General features: G+C 45.6%; 1 protein-coding gene across 1 annotated transcript in view; it reads left to right on the forward strand.

The window, feature by feature from the left end:
• Positions 1-965: 965 nt before the first annotated feature.
• The window catches only part of SKI (SKI proto-oncogene), a 94,086-nt gene continuing 72,911 nt past the window's right edge, over positions 966-22,140 (forward strand). Inside the window, exons 1-2 of the mRNA XM_012570419.5 lie at positions 966-1,635; positions 1,746-2,667. Coding sequence (XP_012425873.5) covers positions 1,756-2,667 — 912 coding nt within the window. The 5' untranslated portion in view covers positions 966-1,635; positions 1,746-1,755. The remainder of the gene's footprint in view (positions 1,636-1,745; positions 2,668-22,140) is intronic.

Here is a 22,140-nt window from a genome sequence, read left to right on the forward strand (position 1 = left end):
TGCCCACCCGCGCTGCGGTTGCGCCTCTCACGCCTCTTCCACGCGTTGAGCGTCGCCTGTGGGTGGAAGGAGCGTGTGACGTGTGCCGGGAGCGGGGAACACATGTGTGTCGGAGCAAGGGAGCATACGTGTGCCGGGACAGGGACGCACACGCGTGTCTCTCGCCTGTAGCGCTCAGTGGGTTGGGGGCTCCGGTGTCCCGTGGCGCCCCGAGGATGCGCTCTCGTCCCGCGCGGTTGTCGCCCATCAGTTGCGCTCTCACGCCTGAGATTGCTGTCGGCGCGGGGCGTGTGCCCGCAGTTGACGCCGGGCAGGGCGCCGTGAGTGCTCACACACGCTCCGTGCCCGTGTGAGCTCGACCAGAGCCGCTGCCCGCGCCTGTTCCATTTCACCGCTGCCAGAAATCCAGCGGCGAGAGGGGAAAAGCCCTCGCCCTACCGCCCCTCCTCGGCGGCGCGGCGGTCCGTGAACCCAGCAGTTTATCCTCCCCCCGCTCCCTCCCTCCCTCCCTCGCCGGCGCTGCGCCGCGCGCCCGCCCGTGCAGCGGCTCGGCCCGGTTCGGCTGAGCTCGGCACGGTTCGGCTCGGCTCAGCACGGCACATCCCGGCTCGGTTCGGCTCGGCGAAGCCGGGCTTCGGCTCGGCTCAGCACGGCACATCCCAGCTCGGTTCGGCTCGGCCGGGCTTCGATCAGCTCGGTTGCGCTCGGCGCGGCCGGGCTCGCTTGGAGTGGCTCGGCTTGGCCCGGCTCGGCTCGGCTCGGCTGATCCCGGCACATCCCGGCCGGTCTGGGCGCAGCGCGAAGGGGGAGGCGGGCGCTGTTCCTGGAAGAGCCCGGCCCGGGGAGTTGGTCACATTCTTGGCCGGGATTCAATGACTGAGGCAGACACCAACAAACACAGGGGGGGAGGCGGAGGGCGGGAGGCTGAGCCCGCCTGCATTAGCTCAGCTCTCAGGCACTCTCAGTCACTGCTGGAAAGAGGAGCTGGGAGGATGTGCGCGCCCTCACCGCGGCTCCCCACGGCACAGCGGCAGCACCGGCAGAAATAAGGCAAGGAAGGCGAGCCGAGAGCCGAGGAGCCCTCCCAGGCCGAGCGGACGGACCACGAGGGGCAGCGGAGCCGCTCCTCGCCCGTGCGGAGCCCCCGCGCCGCTTTGGCAGTGCCGGAGATCTGGGCCTTTTCTCCTGCGTTGTTCCTTCCACAGACCCAGCGTGCTGCCTCCTCCTGCCTTCTACTTTCCTCCCCCGCGCCTTCCCTCGGTGGATATGGACAGAAGGGGGATCACTGCAGAGAAGCAGCAGCCGCCAGAACATATTTGAGCCCCGGGTGCTCGGAGCGTGGCACAGACTTTTTGTGTTTCTGTGGGTGGTGTGTGTGTGTGTGTGAGTGAGTGTGTGTTGGAGGTGTGGGAGGAGGGATTGGTTTGCCTGGGGGTTGGCTGAGGGGGTGAGTGCTCGGATGAAGACCTCTTTTTGCCGTGATTCCGTGCTCCATCGGGGCAGCTTGGAGACTTGGAGGGTTTGAAATTGTAACGTGAAGCAAGAGAAGAGAAAGAAGAGAGAGACACGCATACAAAAGGATTTATTTCCTCTCCGTTAGTGGATTGCTGAGTGAGAAGGAGGAAAAACACAAGGGTGGGTTGTTTTATTTTGTTAATATTTTTTCCTTTAAAAAAATCCCTTAAGTGGATTTGCACCAGGGTGGAAGATAACTGGGGATTTTTTGCTATTTGTTTTGGGAATAGAAACTAAAAAATGGAGACTGTAAGTAGAAGCAGCTTCCAGCCTCATCCAGGACTGCAGAAGACCTTGGAACAGTTTCATCTGAGCTCTATGAGCTCCCTGGGTGGCCCTGCTGCTTTCTCAGCACGATGGGCACAGGAGATGTACAAGAAAGACAATGGCAAAGACCCAGCGGAACCTGTACTGCATCTGCCCCCGATCCAGCCTCCTCCGGTCATGCCTGGTCCCTTCTTCATGCCCTCGGACAGATCCACGGAGAGGTGCGAGACCATCCTGGAAGGGGAAACCATCTCCTGCTTCGTGGTGGGCGGAGAGAAGCGGCTTTGCTTGCCCCAGATCCTGAACTCGGTGCTCAGGGACTTCTCCCTGCAGCAGATTAATTCGGTGTGTGATGAGCTACATATTTACTGCTCCAGATGCACTGCTGACCAGCTGGAAATCCTCAAAGTCATGGGCATCCTGCCCTTCTCCGCTCCTTCCTGCGGGCTCATCACGAAAACTGATGCTGAGAGGCTTTGTAACGCCTTGCTTTATGGTGGCACCTATCCTCCCCACTGCAAGAAGGAATTCTCTAGCACAATTGAGCTGGAGCTCACGGAGAAGAGCTTCAAGGTGTATCATGAGTGCTTTGGGAAGTGTAAGGGACTCCTGGTGCCAGAGCTTTACAGTAACCCCAGCGCAGCCTGCATCCAGTGCTTGGACTGCAGGCTCATGTACCCACCTCACAAATTTGTGGTCCATTCTCACAAATCGCTGGAAAACAGGACTTGCCACTGGGGCTTTGACTCTGCAAACTGGAGATCCTATATCCTCCTCAGCCAGGATTATACTGGGAAAGAGGAGAAAGCTAGACTGGGCCAGCTCTTAGATGAAATGAAAGAAAAATTTGACTATAACAACAAATACAAGAGGAAAGCCCCTCGGGTAAGTGGTGCCTGTGATTTTAAAGGGGGCGGGGGGAATTTCTGTAACATTCATCGATATACCCAAGTTGTTACCAGCTGCTTTTCCTTGGAGTCATTTAGCAATTTTAATCGTGTTCTCCATTCTCTCCGCGTGTGTGTCACTGTGGAGGAGCAGTGCTCGAGATGGCACCTTTATTTCTCTGGCTGTGTTCTGACCACGGTGCTTGGAGTTTGTTTAAATTACGTGTGTGTAGTTGTATGTTTTACTATGTGTGGACCTTGATCTTTGAAGCCCATCACACTGCCCCAGACTTTATCTGGCAGTGCGTGATTTCGGGTCTTTAAGGGCTTCTTCACTCGGGGGTCAAGGCAAGGAAGAAGCCAGAAAAAGGGAGCAGGTACTGATGCTCCAGACACAAGTCCATGCACTTTTCTGGTCGCTTGAGTGTCGCCCGGGATGGAGGTGTGGGCTGAATGCTCTAAATGCTTGTATGGAAATAAAATGTGCCTGTTAAGAAAAAAAAAAAAAAAAATTGTGCCGGTAGTGCAGGTTACTGGTTTATAGATGAAGTGTTCAGAACGTGAATGGAGAAGTCCCTGCTTTTAGAGTATCCCTATGGAGCTTAGATTTGCCCAGCAGACAGGCTTTTGTATATTGGATTATGTATACATCCAGCAAATGACTGTGTCTAGGGCCAGCTGCAGCAGCTCCTGAAGGTATTCCATGCCGTGCTGTGCTGAGCCAGACAGCCAAATCACTTTTTTTTTTTAGGTGCCGCTTGTTTTTATTTCAGTCTGAGCTGCCTTTAGATCCCAGAATCCCTGGTGTGTGGGTGGGAGGCTGCCTTGGCATCTGGCACCGGTCCTGCTCCATGGGCAGCAGTGCCACAAGGCCTTGGGGACTCCGGGATGTCTGTCTGGCTCCTGCCATGGTGCAGCTGGCTGGGGATGAGCAATTCTGCTTCCTGCTCCTTCCCCCCGTGCGAGGGGAAAACAAACTCCTGCCTCCCCAGTTCTCCCCTGCAGGTCTGTTGGTTGGGCTCTGCCTCACTGTCAGAGACTTCCAAAAGTGCAACAGAAGTACCCAAGCAAACCCCAGATTTAAAAAAAAACATGTTGTGCAAACAGTACAGTAATTCCACAACCAGACTAGGAGGCCTAGTGAGCCCATCTGACCGGGCTGAACACTTCTGGATTAAGGAGCAGAGTCTCACTCTTCCAGTTTCTCTCCTGTCCTTGTCCTCACCCCTCTCAGTCCTTGTCCTCACCCCTCCTTTTCCTCCCCGGAGTGTCAGGACGCTGTGACAAAGCTGGGCTGTAATGAGGCACATTATCCCCGTGGTTGGAGGTGGATGTGTTTTTAATGGCTTGTCTATTCTCCGTCAGTCATGTGCCGAGATGGAATGGTGGGATAGATCTACATGGGTGTGAGAGGAGAATATGGCTCTCAAACTGGAGACATTTTTCATGCTGGGAAAGGAATTTTCTAGGCATGCTTCGTTTGGGAAGTAAAATGAAGAAATCTCCACATTCTTGTTGTAGAAAGGTCCTGTTTCCCTGGCTTGGTCATTTCCAGAGTCTAATTAAAATGAATGTTAGTAAAGAAGTGCTTTCCTTTTCTTGCAAGGCTTTTTCAGTGTTCTCTTCAACTGCATAATCTATCCAACACCCCAGGTGAGGCTGCAGTAGAACAAGAAAAGGTTACTAAATTTTTGCCGTGCCTCAGTTTTTTTGGGGACCCTTTCATAGGTCCTAGTTCAGAATATGAGCAACACTCTTCCCTCACCCTCCAAAATTTGCCTGGAGTGCAGAGTGAATTGAAGATACCTAATAGTGAACGCCAAAAATTGTGCAAGGAAATGGTGGCCATCTATTTTTTGGAAAATTTTGCCAGAAATACATCACAATTAAATGCTAAGTCTCTTGCATTAATTAATTTGGAAGGTGGCAAGGAGTGAGGTGGGGAAGAATAGAGTGGTGTGTGCTCAGACGATGGGGTAGGGAAAACAGAATGTTTTATCTCATATTAAGTTTCAAGGCCTTCAGGTCTCTTCTATTAAAGCAGTGAAGTCCTGAGGAGACCCTGACAGTGCTGGCAGAGTTTTGTATACTTATCCTTCCTTTTCCTGAAGTCTTTTTCCATTGGGCTTAGCCAACGGATATCATATGCTAAGGTCATTTGTGTTGTAGCAGTGTGTGCAGATAATTACGGAGAGATTTAATCAGACTCTAAGATTGGTAGGCTGTGGCCAGGGGCTAGTAACATTGGAGTAAAGTTTAGATGCCTGGTGAGGAAATGACAGGATGGTCCCATTCCGTGTGTGTTAAATCCTGTGTGGGTTTTGTGTGTCTGTGGGGCTCTGGCTGTCTCGGGGATGAAAGGGTGAGGCACATGTGTCTTTGTGGTGGGCTTCCTTTTTGATGTAGATCTCAGCTTTGCTTTGTTCTGTTTCATACAGAGGTGTTTGTGTACCTGGTATGCCATAAGCTGCTGTGTCAGATACTGGGTTTTCTGCATTCAGAAGTGGCCTTTTTTTTTCAGTTTCTCGATTTATTTATTTCTCTGTGTGTATATACACATTGCTTTGTGTGGTGTGTTTTCCCTGGGGCTCTGGTAGTATGTTGGTAGCATGGGATGCATATGACCAATTTTATGGCTGTTTAAGCAGCAGTGAATGTTTTGACCTTTTCATGTGTCTCCATGAGGTTTCTATGATGAGGTTTGGAGATTTCTGCCAGCACAGCTCTGCCTTTTAAGGGTCTGACTTAAATGGAGGAGCTGGATTGGCACAAGCCCCTGGTGCAGATTCAGTGTAGTGGCAGAACTGCCTTTTTTTCCTCTCTCTCATTTTTTTTCTTTTTCTTTTTTTTTTTTTTTTTTCCCTTGGTGTGGTTTTAAAGCTTTGCTACAAGGCGTAGCTTTTCCTAGATATTTCATTCCCAGTGCATATTTCTCTCTACATCAAGTATCTATAGTGCATATCCATCCTTCTGTACCAGGAGATGCATGTGTAGATGCAAAGATCTCCTCTCTCTTCAGCGGTGTTGGTTGAACAAGACTCTTGTTGCCTGGTCTTGCCACTTGCAGAAGAACCCTTTGTCCAGACCTGTGTGAAGTCAGCAAAGGGTCTTAGCCAAAAGCTGGAGGGAATTGGACAGCTGGGGCCCCCCACTAGAGCAGGGACCATAAAGGCCTCAGTCACATTCCTTATGCTCTTCTAAAATTTTGGGGTTTATATCCTCCTTGTTCGTGCTTGGATGAGTAACTGACCTCGTTCACCTTGATGCCGCTTCCCAAAGCTCTTTCTCTTCTTGAGCACTACAACTTCTCCATTTTACTTCCTTAGTATCCTTCACTGTGTGCTCCACCTTCCCATGCAGGGTTTGTTGTGCTTTGCTTTCCTCTGCACCAACAAGGCTTTTACTTGAGTGGGTGTCCTGTTTCCCTGCCTGTCTCATCTCATCCACCATTGCTGGTGTGGAGCACAACCATTACATTCTGGAGTATTTCTAGAAATTAAAAATGTGAATAACCTGACAGGGTTGCAAAACAGGGTGCTAGAAATCCAGCATCGGTGCCAAAGCCTTTTCATGGGCTCAGCTCCTGGTGCCTGGTGCGTGCTCTCCTGTGGGACCACTGTGTCTGTGGCGCTGCTCTCCACTCCCGTGTGACAGAGAGCTCCCTGCCTGCCTCACATCAGGATGCTCCACTCACACAGCATTAGTTCAGACGCAGCCCTGAAGGCTTTGTTGGTTGCTATTTCCAGAACAGGAGGGTGGGTTCAGCTGTGTCTGTTTTGAACCCTTTTTCTTCAATACTGAACTGAGCAGCGTTTGACAGCACTTTGAGATTCCCCACCTGTGTGCCAGACATTTGTACCCTGAGCAGGACGGGCTGTGAGCAGGGCCCAGGAGAGCCAGAGCTGTCCTTGCACGCGTGTGAGCACACCCACACACCCAGCGCTGCCGTGTTCCCACGGTTCAAGTCCCAGCAGCACTTCTATGAAGTAGCTGGAAGCCAGAAGCAGCATTCTGGGTACTGACACACAAATGAGCACATGAGGCCTCCCACTTTATTTCACAATGCCTCCCCAGCCCAGCGCTGCCACAACATGCAGCTCGCTCAGCTGGAGGAAGGTTTAGCCAGGTCAAGTGTGCAGCAGAATCAAAGAACCCAAATTGCTGCGAGCGGAGCAGCGCGGCGCTGGCGCGGGTGGAGGGAGGACATGGGCTTTTAGGTGCTGCCCGGTGGTTGCTGCGCTGTGCACCTGAAAGGCTGCAGGAGGAGAGCTGGAATTTGTGTCTTGTCCTAAAGTCCTGCCTTCTGGCAGTAGTAACCTGTATTTGTTAATATGTATATCCTGTGGTGGGTGTAGCAGAGAGATCCTGCATTTATTCCCTAGCAGTGATGTTCAGAATGCAGGAAGGATTTATTCCTCTTGGTAGAAACTGATGTGAAAAATACTGTTGCAAAATTTTTGCCTGGCAACTGGGAGTTCAGTTGTTTTCCCATGGAATACTGAAGTCATGTGTGCTACCTGATGTTCAAGAATTGTTTTAGAGATTCTCCAGCAAAGACTTAGAAGTCTCTAAAACAAAAACATTGTTGTCTTGGGACAGTAGTTTAGTTCAGAAGTCTTTTACAGCTTGAAAATTGAACTTCAAAAATGACACCAGCTTGAATGAAATCCCATGTACCCAGGGAGAGGACAGTGTTTAAGCAAACATCAGCAGTTTTTCCCAGGCGTGCAAACAGTTTTACAGATGTTGTAGATTGAGAACAAAGCAGCAGGTACGTGCATGTGTGTTGGACAAAGAGTTTGCTGCCAATGATCTCATGATGTTGAGTCAACCACGACTCTCTTTTGCTCCAGAAGAGTTCCTAAGTTCTTCAAGTCAGTTCTCTTGAATTAGGGTGGGAATTATATGCAATCTCTGCTTTTGAAAATCACTGCCTAAAATATTTAAACCTCTGCCTCTCCCTCCATTGTCTGGGCTGTCTCGCTTGCCTCTCTGTTTCTGTGGTTTCGGGCTTGGGTGTGTGTTCTGCCCAAACAGTATCACGCTTTGAAGATGCGTGTAAACACGGCTTATTTTTTGGATGTGCTGGGAGCCCGACACCTGGTCCCTGGCAGGCTGCGAGCCCGGTTATCGCTGGCTGGGGCTGCCTGACCCGGGAGGGTGTGTTTGCACTTGCTGAGAGGCGCCTTTGCATTGGTGTTGTAAAAGCATCTGGAGGCGTCTGCGCCAGGCTGCTGTGAGCGTGTCCGGGCAGCGCAGCAGGGCTGGAGCTTATCTGCACCCCAGGCACAGCTCTGCCAGAGCAGGGGGCTCCAGGGCCACAGCCACGGCCTCTGCTATCTGCAGTGTCCAGCCTGACCAAAAACTCGCCTTATGTTCATCTACTGGCAGAGTAATTTCACGGAAGCGAGGGCTTTGAATGGCCCCAGTGCAGAAGGAGTGGGCTGGCTCTTACTGGGGATCATTGGTGATTGAACTCACATTGCTGGCTCAGCTGGCCAGACTGCTTTGCCATCACATGAGGAGATGTGTCTCCATGTGTGCAATATTAAGACACAGATTTTTTTTTTTTTTTTGGTTTAATTTTAAAGCACACTTTGGACTTGACACTGTAATTCTTATTTAAGAGGGAACTGTCATGGAAGAGCTACACCAAATCTAATAGGGGGATCTTGGAAAAAAATTAGACAAAAATTACTTATGCTGGATTGTTGAGAACCTATTGATAGAATCCTGTCAATTACTAGGCTGATCTATTTTAGCTGAGTGGCCATAGAGCACTTAATTCAAATTGATCTTCATATACAGGAAGCATTACTTTAAAATGTAGGAATATAGCATGTTTTTGTTTGAAATCTGTCTATTAGAGCATGTGTGTTAATGATACATTTTATCAGATAATATCTACTTTGTGTATGTTTTGCGTATTTGGGTGTATTATGAATTAATAAATCAGCACCAATTTTTTAATGCTATTCCACTCTGTCTCTAATACAGGCAGTGTATATGCTTGGAAATGAATTTCAAAGAAACAAGTTTGTTCTGAAAAAATGTGTTGTGATCCCTTCCCTCCTCCTTTACACCTTGTGCAGTCTTGTATGCCTTAAATTTCATTGTCAGCATAGAGAATCAGGCTCAGATCATCACTGGAATCACCTGCTCCGGATCTTCTGGAACACAGCAGGTTAATCCGAAGGTTTGGGGCTTTGGGGCCGGTTCTACAGCTCCCACTCAAGAAATCAGCCCACAGTAATTGGAACCAGTTCACCCACAAACCACAGCAGACTCGTGTGTATCAGACTCCTTCCTGTGTGTTGGCTGGCAGAGACCAGGGACAGATCTGAACCAGAATGTCCCAGTGCTGAGGCAGTGTGACTTCTCTAAGTTTATGGTCTTAGCTGGATTTACAGGACTGTGCTGACTCTGAGACCCTGTAGTTCTGCTACTGCAGTATTTTAATTTTGCTCATTAATGAAGATTTGGTGTGGTAGACATTTGGTGTTCTGATCCTGGTGGATCTCCCTAAGTGGGGCAACTGAGAGCTGGCTTCAGCCTGGAAGAGTCTTGTCTGTTGGTCACTACATGCAAGATTTGGTTTTAAGGTTCTGCTAGAAATCTACCACAGAGATCTTCTCTTTCTGTATTTAGGATTTGTCAGTCATTATTTTTTATTTTAGTTTTTACTAATGAAGAAATATGTCTAAGGTTAGGATAAGGACCAGCCTTTTCTGCTGATGCAAATTCAAGGACCGTAAGCTTGGCCTCAGAGTTACATCAGGAGCTGCAGATTGAGTGTGCAGCTTTCCTTGGCTTTGGGGAATCCTGCTGGCTGATAGAGACTGGTCCCTCTGCACTGAGATAACGATTTTGCTTTGACTTTTGGTTGGATGAGGTGACGAAAACACTGATACTAATTTGAGCTCTGATCCTGTCAGCGTGTGATGGACAGAGCTCTTCTGGGAGCCAATGGGAATTCCCACGTGTGGAGCTGTTATCATCGCCTCCATCTATGATTTGGTTGCTATCCTGTAAAATTAGGCTTCTCCAAGCAGTGGATGCATATTAACACAACCTGATAAGCTGCACAGACATATGTTCTGGGAAATAAGGCAGGTCCTGCCATCCTAACTCAGGCAGCCTTGTTCTAACAGTCCTTTTTAAACTGTCAGGGAAAACCTACATGAGGCTGGAGATTCTGTGTACGTAAAAATTGCAGCATCATTCTGTATGCTGGCGGTAAGCAGCAAAGGAGCTAATCAATAACTTGGGTTCTGGCTTTGTTGTTTATTGATTTATGTACAGTTACCTTTGCACATGCTTTGTAGAAAACAGGACTTGTGTGTTTAGTTTTTTCTTAAAAAAAAAAAGTGAAGTTATTTCTGTTTTGGTAGGAGAATCAGTGCCACTGGAAGCACAAGGACTGCTCAGGCTTTAAGGGTTAAAAGACAGCAGCAATATCAACAAGATAAGGTAGAGCTTGGTGCTTGTCTTTTCCTGGGGAAGATTTCAGTGATGGATTTGGGAGCTGTGGTACCCTGTGCTTTGTTCCTCACCCTCTGTTCACTCAGTGGTATAGTTTTATAGAATAAGGTCATTGACTTGGATTGCTTCTTGGTTTCTCAACCCTTTTCACCAGCCAGTTTGTGTAATGTCTGTCTGAAACATTGAGTAAGGGCATTGAAATAGCAGACAGGATATCAAGTGTTCGGAAGTCTGGGTTAAGTATAACAGACAGTTCTGGCTGGCGAAAGGGGGGCAGCCCCTGGAGCTCGCTCACAGCTCAGTCTCTGTGGAAACACCACACTCGGGGCTCTGCATCCCTGCTCCAGCTCTTCCCCTCTCTTCCCTCCACACCCATATAATTAATCATGTGTGGGTGCACCTCTTCTCTAGATATGTCTTCCTTGTTTCTTAGTGGCACAGAATTGTATGTAATAATGTCTCTTTCTAAGGATTACATAAGTTGAAGATGATTTCTCCACTGGGAGAATTATGCAAGTTTAAACTGAAATGTATTTAGAAAGCTTTTATGTGTGTGTTTTCTGACTTGCAAGGCAGAGGGTGATTTATTTGCATCCTTAATTGAACAACATCTGTTGGGGTTGGAAGAAAAACCATTTCATACCTTTTCCCTGTCATATCCTGCATTTTTATGAACTCCTTTACCCCCTCCACTTCTCACATCACCTGTGTTACAGGTGCTGATTTTTGTCTGGGTAGATCACTCATGTGGTGTGGGATGTTCTGGGCTCTGCAGCATTCTTGATGCATATTTGCTGCAGTGTTTTCTTTCGCTTACTGGATTTCAGAGAATCACACAATCACTGAGGCTGGAAAAGACCTCTGAGATCCTGAGTCCAGCCCCTGGTCACCACCCTATCTACAGACACCTGAATGCTGTGTAACGCTGCTCTTGGTGTGCTTTGACCATTTAGTGAGGAAGTTCCTGCTGCCCTTGAGCAAAATCAAGGTTTGTGTCCCAGGAGAAGAAAGCACTGCAGTCAAGAGCATTTATTGAACTTGAAGACAGGGGAACAACTTCTTGCTTCAGTGTGAATTTCTGTGCAAGGCTCCTTGTGTGACTATCTCCTGGCACTGTACCCATTCCAGAGGGTGCCAGGGGTCCGGAGAGCTGTTCCTGCAGTTCCAGTGGCATTGGGAGAATCACTTTTTTCAGAATTCTTTCTGTGGAATTCTGAAGTGCTGTACTCATGGTGCTGGGAGCTGCTGTTTCCAGGATCGAGCTCACAAAAGTAATTCTGCTGAGTAATAAAAAATACAAGTTGCACAGGCATCCTGCTGCTTCCCCAGACAGAGGTTGCAATAGTACCAATTAGAGGCAGTGAATTACTTTAAATAATTAAAAAACTAAGTATTAAATTTTTCTAGGTTCCATAGTTTTTCACCCTACAGAATCTTCAAGATTATTCAGGTTTACCTGTTCATAGCTGTAAAATTAGTTTTATAGCTTTTATACAGAGTAATGGGCTAAAAAAGGCAGAAAATGCACAATATTAAGGCTAAAATATGGTTTGAATTCAGTAACCTTCACTGATATAATGAATTTCAGACTTACACTTTTGTAATTAAGAATTATATGTTAAACAGGCTTTTCTGAAGCGCCATCATTCCACAGTTGGAAAACTTATCTGAGTTGAAAGATTACAGTGTCGTCCAAAAAAAAAAAAAAAAAAAAAAAAAAAAAAAAAAATTGCCATTCTTAACTCCCCACTGGCAATTCCAGTTTATTCAGTGACTTATATCCATGCTGGTATAATTTAGAAATATTCCTTTGAAATAACTGTGTTTAGAGTGGTGCAGAGCTGCTGGGACCTCACAGCAGCACAGACTGCAGCATCAGGTCCATCACTGATATTTCTTTGTTCCCATTCAGTCACTAATAAGAAACATGGCTTGCAATGAATCTTTGTGCTTAAATAGCCAAATATTTAGTTTTATTTGGATTTTTGCCCTTTTTTTTGCCACAACAGTGTAGTTTTTTTGTAAAACCAGTGGAGCCAAATAACCTTTGGGCCATTTTCAGTGGCAAACAGTGATAGAAGTGGAGTAAAGTGCTCTATTTTACTGTCAGTGAATATGCAGAACTACTACTCAAAGGCCTTGGCCCTCACAGCCTGCAAATTAGGTGCTCCTTTTCTAAAACCTTAATTTCTAAAAACATTTCTGCAAAAAAAAATTATTTTATAATGGATTCAGTGATCATTCTTTTGCCCTGATGATTTTAGAGCAAAGGTATTGTGTTGAAGACTACTGAGTTCTGAAGGAAAAAATTAAATTATATTTTTATTGTATAGTTTTATACTTTTATGATATAAAATTTTGAGTACAAAATAAAAGTAAATCAGTAATGAAGAAGGCATAGAGGGAGTTGGCAGTGCCTTGGCAATGCCTTAACTATTATTTGCTTGTATATGTTGTATGACTTGCTTCATTATTTGTAGCATTAACTTATTCATGTGTCTTTTAAGTAAATTTGTTTTTTTTGCAGTTTTTGAGCAATTAACCTAGCTGTGATGAGGCTTGAAAGAATATCATCTGCACACCTGTTTAATGTTAAAGATGAGGCATTCAGTGCTTTGTGGCTTTAGCTTGAAATTCAAGTTGCTTTGAGTCATCCCTTTAGTCTTTTGTTTGGGTGGAAAAAAGGAGTGGCAGCAAAGGGCCTGCAGCTAAGAAATGAAAGAGTTGAATTGGGTTTTAGAAATGTTAGTCTTGGCATTTGGGCCATTTGCATTTGTAGAGATCTTCACGCTTGGCTTTAGTTGGGGTTGAGCAGTTTGGGGATGGAGAATGTTCCATATCTCTGGCCCAGTTACTCCTGGGGGCGCTGGGAGGAGCTGGACTGGGAGCTGTGGGCTCACCTTTCCACCACATTCCCTCGCGGGGATTATTGCTCCACCTGGATTTCCATGCTGTGCTGCACAACTGACTCGGTTTTTTCCTGACAGCAGCTTCTCATTCTGTGACCCAGAGGACTCTCCACTCTTGAATCACCAACTGAGTCACAAACATGGGACAAAACAGCTAGCAGAGAATCACAGCATTCTCTCTGTTGCCTTTGTTTTGGGTTATTTTGTGGAGAAGCTGCAAAGGGGACAGTGTGTGGGGACGTTCCCAGCAGGAGCATCTTCCCTGGATCATCTCTGGGAACTGTGTGAGCAGCCCAGGCTGCTGTGCTATCATAGACTGGTGTGCTGGTGGTGAGCTTTGTGAGAGAAAAGAGAGAGTGTTCTAAATGTCCCTGTGGTGCAGACCTTAAGGGTCTTTCCTCAGTTTTCTTGGCCTGGGATGCACCCAGGATAATCTGTGTGATATCAGGGAAACCCTGCCAGGGACTGAAAGGGGAGAAATTGGAGCTTCCCTGCCCCAGACCCTGCCATGGAGCCCCCACTGCCCCAGTGCCTCACTCCATCCTCTGTGATTTGACTCCACTGAGGTCACTGGGCTTGCTTCAGATTTATTAAAACGTGGAAATCACTCCCAAATGTATCCAGGTTTTCCTCACTGGCAATAATTTGAGGGTCACATTCTGCTGAGATGTTACAAGTTAAAATTTCAGCGGAGGTTTTCTTTTCAGATGTCTATTTCAATATTTGAATTCTGCTCTTACAAATTTACATGCAAATTTATAATCTAGGTTTCTAAAAAAATTTATCAAATTTGCCCTTGTTAGCTGGGCTAATTTATTGGTGCAGTTTCCTCTTATTATAACATGATTTGATTTCAGTAGAGTGACACACAACTCCATATAGTCCTTTGTTTCTAAGAGGGATGTTCATTCATGTGCTTGTAAAAGAGCAGCTGGATCCCATCTTGGCAGATGTGAAACCCTTACATTGAAATTGCTGTATTTTTTGTATGTACGTTTTTTCCTTGAAAAAATCTCTTATTAGTTAGATCCCACTCACTTTTGAACTTTTTTGCTCCCTCAGCCAAAATCTTAATCCCCGTGACATCAGAATTAACTGCTGCAGACAATTGTGATGTCACAAAGTCTCAGGGAGGAGAAGTATAGATCACACGGATCCTGCTGAAACCAATTTCTTAACTAAGAAAAGGCTGCTTGGTTTTTGTTTTCATTTTAAAGCCAGAAACAAATTTTACCTCAGATTATCATGGCAAAGTAACAATTGAGTTGATCCAAATTTGCTCTCAGCCATCATGTAGAGGCTTCTCCAGTCTGTGATTCCTGCTTGGGCAGGGGAGAGCTGCAGCTCTGGGCTGTGTCACTGTAGGGCCAAAAGAGAATTGCAGCCCTGAAAAATTTGGTAAAGACCAGCAGGGCAGAGCCATGTCCCAAAGGAGAAGTTTGCAGAACTTCATAATTACCAGCTCTGTTGCTCCTCTTCCTGCTGGTTTGGACACACTTGGTAGCGCTTCTTTTTTTGGTGGGGGAGGTTTGTGGTGGTGTTTTTGTTGTTAGGTTTGTTGGTTTGGGTTTTTTCTCCAAGCTCCTTCTCTAGGCTCTGTGCCCGAGTGCATCTCGGGATTTCCCTTTTGCTGAATGAGCTGCTTGTTTGAGAGGGAGGAAGTAAGGTCCCTTCTGGATTAGGAGGGAATGGGGGTGGAGGGTGGGGAAATGTCCTGTTTCATATGCAAAGCACACTGAACTGAAAAAACCCCACATGAAAACCTTTTAACAAAACCATCCATGTCACAGACTGGCAGAGCAGCTGCTGGCTTTGTTAGGGAGAATATTAATGTTTCAAAGACTTACAGAACCTTTTAAAAAATGAGATAAAGAATTGATTTTATTTATTTTAAGATACAAGCTGAGGTAAAAAAAAAATCTTATCAATACCTGTGAATGGAATGTGTGATCAACTGATGTGACACCAAGCTCCACACACCGTGGTGAAATGTTATGATCTACACCCTTCTTTTGGAGACTGGAATGCCAGAATGGCCCTGATTCTCCAGAGGCTCATGTGTACATTGGTGTAAGAACTCACTTGAAAAGCAGATTACTGAAAGGATCTCCTAGAAGCGTTTTTTACCATGTGGGGAAGTTGTGTTCCTGACTCAAGAGTCTTCACCCACTGTAAAAAACATCATCTGACCTCCTTGGAGAAGGGCTTCTGCCAGACTGGGTTCATCCTGCACACTTTGGGTCGTTTGGAGTGATGTGAATGGCGGATAATTACACATTTTCCTTGACTCTGATTGATCTTAAGAGTCAAAGTGTTTCTCTGCTGCTACAGTCTGGAAGTTTGCTCAAACCTTCCTTAAATTCATACTCAGTTTACTGGTAGAGAGGGACAGATATTAATATTTGTTCTCCTGCGGTTACTGAAATGAAGATATTGAGGTTTTCCAAGTAGAAATGGATTCTCTTGGAGGTAAACTCATTTTTTGTATAGATGAGCAGACAGTGCTCATGGGTCAAATGGCAGGGAAATGATATAAAACATTTGCTGTAGTTATGAATATTACTATTAAAGTAGTAACCGATTGCAGTGATTCTATTCTTGTGTTCCTCACAAAACCATGTTGAAAATCTCTCCTGAAAACTTCTATTTCATTTAGAAACTGCCATTTGTTTTTGTCTTATAACTTAGTTTATCTACAGAGTTGCCTTCCTGTACAAGGAAGTGCTTGTGTAATGCCCAAGCCATTCCCATTCCTCACTGAATGATATGCAAATCTAGTCAATTAAGCAGGGGGGATTTAATTAGCAGTTTAAGTTCATGTGTGAAGTGTCTTGCCTTAATTACTTAACAGTTTTGTTGCAAATTTGCTAAGTTTTTTTTTTTTTCCCACAGAACTATCAAAACTGTGATTATATTTATTTATTTATTTTATTTTTTGGTAACATTTTCCAATCCTGAGCATTGTCCAGTGCCTTTAACCTCTGTGTGCATGTGTTCCCCTCCTTCTGCAGCTCTTTTCAAAACTGGGGGGACAAAGCAGAACTATGGTTATTGTCTCAGAGCAGAACAACACATACAGAAAAAAACTCAGGAATTTTGGCATGAAAAGCCATTTATTTGTTGATTTTTTTTGCAGCTAGGTGACACCATTAATATAATATCAGTAGCAGCCTCGTGTAGTTGTCATGATTCTGTTAAATGGTGGCTTTTATTTCATGTTCTGCCTGGCCAAGGTGCTTTTCTGCAGCCCTGCAGAAGCCCAGACTGTGGCTGTGTCAGGGGGTTGCAGTGCTGCAGGTCACCTAGTATTGATACAAACAAGATTTTTGTGCTGATATCAGACCTGGTGTGTTTTTATTTCACATCTCCTGTGGAATACCTGGGTGGGTGAGGTGGCACCAGCAGCTGGGGCATGTGCTGGTGAGGAACAAGAACAACACGTTCACATCCAGGGCACTGCACCAGATCTACAGCTGTGATCCAGTGATTGTTTTAAAGGGTTTCTTCTCTAGGACTGACATAACTTTATGATTCCCCATCAGTACCGGATGAAATTTTGTCTTCCACAAGCACAAGCTGCCTTTAACTCTGTGTTGTTGGTGGTGTAGTGGTGACATCCTGGGTTTAGAACTTTTAGACTTGAAAATGGAGTTTCTGCCGAGCAGGAGTTTGAGACACATGGGTAGGAAAGTACTGCATTAGTTCTAGTGACTAATTCTCACATCTGGGCATCTTGTAGAGAACAGATTTTAAATAATTCAGCGCACAGATTGAATTGTCTGCAGTAGGAGGGTTGTTAGAAGCACTTCAGTCAGCAGACATCCAGTCTGGGCAAAAGGCTGGGGTGCTCATGTTACTTTCAGGTCCTTGGGTTAAAGGATCCTGTTTAAAGATTTACTGTAGCACCCTGTGATGGGAAATTCACCCTATTAATAATTCTCTTTATGAAGACAGGAGTCCTCATTTCATGTAACTGCTCTTTGTAAATTGCTTTTGTGAAACAAAGCGATCAAAAGGAAAGAATAAAACCACTACACTTCTTACAAGCAGAGACTGAAATCCTGAGTTATCTCCACCACCCCAACCCCCAATATTAGTGGAAATGTCAAAGAATCCTGTAATACAAAGCACTTCTCCCTCTCCACAGACTTGCAGCACATTTCATATTGGCCTGTTCAGGTCTTACTTCCTAAGCAGAGTGTAAGGGGCTCAAGAAAACAAAAGTTACCAGAAAACATGGAGTGACCCGACCTATTTGGTTTCCAAACAGAGGTGCAAATGCTGTGATTCAGAATTTTCATTTTACTTTGAAATTTCATACCTCTTCTAAAAATAGAATAATATAAAATATTCACTTTTAATTGCATGTGTTCATTCCTTCATTTTTTTCTGTGCTTTCCCAAGCTACATTCTGGAGGCATTTTCTGCAAATTTATTATTATTACTAATCTTAGTAAGACCCTGTGTTGGTGCCAGGATATTTTTAAAGAGAATTTCTTTCCAGTTCAGCCAGGGCAACCCCTTTGTTGAGCCTTCTTTTGGGTAGTGTTCCCATGTGCTGCAAAGGCGCTGACACATGACCTCGTTACACATAGAAAATCCTAAATGTCCTGCCCCTTGCCAAACCTATCACAAAACTACCCATCACCCCCTTTTCAAGATCCCAGATGGTAAATAGCAGCAGGAGGTGAAAGGGGAGCTTTGTCTCCATTCTGAGGCCTGTTTTAAGTATTCTGTGTCTGTCTGTATCCCTCTGCTTTTCCCACTCTGCCCATAAATTAGCAAGCCAGCTTTTCTGACGAGAGAAGACAAAATGTCCATAAGCTGCAGTAACATCACCTACTCAAGAGAAGGTTTTTGAACAGTTTCATTTATTTGATTGTGATCGCTCTTCATTTTGGCAGAACCTCTGCCTGCCCTCCTCTCTGCAGCAGCTTTTCCCAAATACCAGGCTGCAGTTTATATTCTCTGTGCCACACTGGAGTTTACCTATAAAAACGAAAAACCCAAACCCAGAAAAGAAAAACCCCACAAAGATCTGCTTGTCTGCTTCCAGTGTTTTTATAAAGCCAAAGTGGCAGGAGGAGCAGCAGTTCCTGCTGGATGGGGAGTGCTGGGAGCAGCTGGGAGCTGAGTTAGGAGGGGATTTCTCAGGCAGGGATATGGGCAGGGGACTCAGCAGCAAATCTGGGACCATTTTGAGAAGCTGTGGGGATGCACCAAGCAGGATATTGTCTCTGCACACTTCCCATGGAGTTCCCCTCGCTGGCAACAATTTCCTGTCCTTAGTGCAGGAAAGATGATGTTGACTTTAGTGCAGGGGGGATGGGGTGGTGTGAGCTGTGCTGGCCTCTGGGGCAGCCTTGGCAGGGTCTGTGTGGGGCAAAAGCTGCGTGCTCACCTGGGTTTGGGCTGGCAAGGGGTGAAGGATGTGTGGGATTCACTTTGAGCATCTCTCAAAGCCAGATATCCAAGTGACCTCAACACGCAGGAATAGGAGGCTGGGTGGTTTCTGTGCCCTGCTCTGTGCAGGTTTCAATCTGAGTGGCTCCAGTGGCTCCTGCTCAGTAACACTGATTTATGCTGCCCGAGTACATGTCCTTATTTGTTGGCACAGGTTGTTTGTTTTTCCTTAATTAAGATACTGCATTCTACTTATTCTCCCTTATAATTCCCCAACCACCCTTCATTCATCCTGAACCTGGAATCTGGCAGCTTTGTCAGTCTGAGATTAGTCTTTCCTCTGACCTGGGCTGTAGCTGAAGTAATGACTTTCCAGTTTCAGCTGACTGGAAATCAGAGACTGGTGAACTGAAATACTGAAGGCTTAATGAATTCCCTGGATTCCCTGGTGGTTTTTTGGTACATCTTTATTTTAAACTATTGAATATTAATAAGGAAAGGGGAGTGGGAGTGCAAGGCCTGTTTACTGTCTAGTACTTGAAAGGGATATTCTTTTTTATTTGTTTGTTTCATTTTATGTTGCAAATATTGTTGTAGAAATCCTGTATGTTTGCCAAGTTCCTACCTAGTCTTTGGATGCCAAGTTGTTGTCAGCTGGGAAGCTGCTGGGAGGGATTTAAAGCAATATTACCTTTTTTGCAAATGTGGCTCTCAAACCAAGATTGAGTCCACCTTTGACCATTTTTAATAAGCTTTTGTTTTTAAGCTATGAGGAGAATTATGAAGAAGAGAGAGAAGAGCTCAGGTGTCATTTGCTTCTTTTTTCTGGGTAAGATTACTCTGCTTTCCATATTGTAACTTGCAAAGGGTTTTTTCTTTCCTTCTCTGAGATCTCCCGTGTTTCTCCCGACCTGTAATTTTATGTATAGTCATCAAGTAAACTAGATCTGATGGGCTCAGTTCTGACATGTTGTGTTTTGACAGCACATTTTGTTCATACTGACTCAATACTTTTGAAGCTGTAGTTGCTTGGTCACTTTAATTTGACATATACTTAGTTGCTGCCAAAACTCCTTTTGGCTTCTCCCCTAACACCAGCCTACTGTTCCTGTCACCTTCTCTGACTGTCACTGGTGCTTTTATGGCTGCACAATGTGCAACAACTCACCAGGGAATCAATCTGCCTGAAAATTAGTCCTTATATAAGGGAGAGTCACAAAAATTAACTGAACAAATGTGCTGCTGAGTGCCCAGCAAAAGCACTTTGGGGTTGGCTGGCTGTTCACTGGGGTCGTGTGTTGCTGTTTGAGATTGCCAAAGGTGTTAGAGTTTCACTTAAAAGTAGGGGGTTCATGGTTCATCCCTTATCCTAAACCCAAAAAAGGTAAATAACAGATGAACAATGATGGGAGTGTAGGTTAGAATCAAATAGTACTTCTGTAAGTAATCTGTAATTTGTTGAACTTTTGTGTAGTAGATATGGCTGCTAGAGCTTGGGTCATTGTCTTAAACACCTTATTAGGCTCTTGCTCTAAACCAGGAGCTTCTGGAAATGCATTTTTCAATTTTATTTAGAAAGGCTTTTGATGGATGAAGCTGTAAAATGAATAGAAATAGTGTCTCCCTCTTCCTTTTTCCTCCTACTCAACGCTCACACACAGTCAGCCCTGGGGTCTTTTCTTTCTGTGTGGTTGGCAGAACAGAGGAAAAGAGAGAGAGCAGGAGACTGTCTGGGCCCCTGGTGCTGTCAGGAGAAGAATAGCCGTGCTGTTACTGCTAAATCCAAAGGGACAGCCTGGGAGATGTGTGCTGCAGCCAGCGGGCTGAATTAGTGCCATTTAGGCACTGCTAAGAGGCTAATTGAGTCACTGGTACTTGCTGATTAAACCAGCAAATCCAATAATGTATGGATGTGCATGTTTGGGTTTGGTTCTGTGCTCCCTGGAAAATAAGCACACTGGGTTTGCTGTAACCTCCTCCACTTTGGGCAGGTTACTCAGTAGTTTTAAGGAATATCAAAATATTGGAATGAATGTTTTGGGGAGAGCTGCCTGTGTTCCATTCTCCTCCTCCTCTTTGCAGTAGGATTGGATGAGAAAGCATTAAAACAGTTCTATTATCAATGGCTGAACTCCACCAGTTTTAAAAACACTGCCTTAAGTGAGCCCTGGGTTTAATGTGGGATAATCCAAACTGGGAGGTGACAGAAGGTAAAGAACTGAAGCCATCCTTGGTGGGTGATATATCTGTGCCACGTGGGGATGACAAACAAAGCCTGTGTTAAAATTTTGGTTGGCAACCATCTCCAACCACCCCACCTTCTCAGAGGTGTGTTAGTAATGCACAGGTGGTGCTGGCACTGTGTAATAATGAGGATTAGAATGTGGGTAAGGAGAATTCTTGGTTTCAGTGGGTTATAAGAGGTGTCCACCGAGAGTCTTTTAAGCTGACCTAAACTTTATTACACCCTTACCATGTATTTTCTAATCCATTTTCACTCCTGAAATGTGCCCACAGGCAGGCCCTGCTTCACTTCTGCTCGCAGTGGTTGTTATAATGATTGTGGCTTGATTGACTTCAGCAGAATTATTCCTAATTTGCAGCACTCTGACTGGAGAGCAGAATTAGATTCTTGTGTTTTTCTTTGAAGTATGCAGAGCTCTCAGGGAGGCTGTTGTGCTGAGGGCATATTGCTTTCAGTGATTCTTTTTAATTTCGTTTTTAACATTTAAGAAGAATAAGACGCCTCTCAATCTAAACCAGAAGGACTTGTATGAAAAAATAGTGAGACTCAGAGGCGAATGGTGGGTTCAGAACCTTGTGAGTCACTGCGGGGAGATTGACAGTTTGGGAACATGAACGCGGAGGAGTGAGGATGGGATGCTCAGGGGCTGATGAGATAAGGGAGTCTATGGAGTGGCAGCACAGGGGTCAGCAGCAGCGTGCATCTCATTCCAGAGTTAAACTCAGGCATTGGGAAATGGCATTCCTTGATGGCAAACACAATCTGACAGTTCTCAGCTAGCTACAGTATTCACCTCCTCCTCCTCCCCCTAACTGCAGAGCAGTGGGTGCTTGGGAGATCGTGTCTGTTCTTGCCTTCAAAGCAGCAACAAGAAAATATTTAAAGCCACAAGCACACCTTGGAGGCTGAGCAGGGTAAGTCAGGTTAGCGAGGCATTTCTGCACTGTAAAAACTGTGTCCCTGTTGAGGCAGCTCCGTCCTTGGGGCAGTCAGTCTGGTTTAGCTCCTGCTCGGGGATTACAACGCTTCACTTGATGTGGAGCACTTCACTTCTGTCTTTCTTCTTTGTCTTTCTTCTTTCTGTGTATGTGAAAGAATTTCCCTCTGTTCATGGGCAGGCCTGAACTGGATCAGCTCCTGGAATTAACTACATAGGAGTTCATTCATCCCTCCTCTGGAATTACTTGGTGTTTGCTAGGTATAACTTGTTCATGGGTGGTGTTATTGTTATTACCATAGGTGCAGGGAGGTAATGCTGCCTCAGTGGGTAGGGCAGAAGATTGAGGCAAGAGCAGGTTTTTATAGTCCCAGCTCTTAACTGGGTGACACCACTTAACTGGGTGACCTTGGGCAAGTTACTTCCCTGGCAAAGTCACCTCACTTTTCTGTGAACAGGACTAACAATATTTACCTCCCTGCCCAACAAGGCTCT

The sequence above is a fragment of the Taeniopygia guttata genome, chromosome 21 (assembly GCF_048771995.1).
Source record: "Taeniopygia guttata chromosome 21, bTaeGut7.mat, whole genome shotgun sequence".
Lineage (NCBI taxonomy): Eukaryota > Metazoa > Chordata > Aves > Passeriformes > Estrildidae > Taeniopygia > Taeniopygia guttata.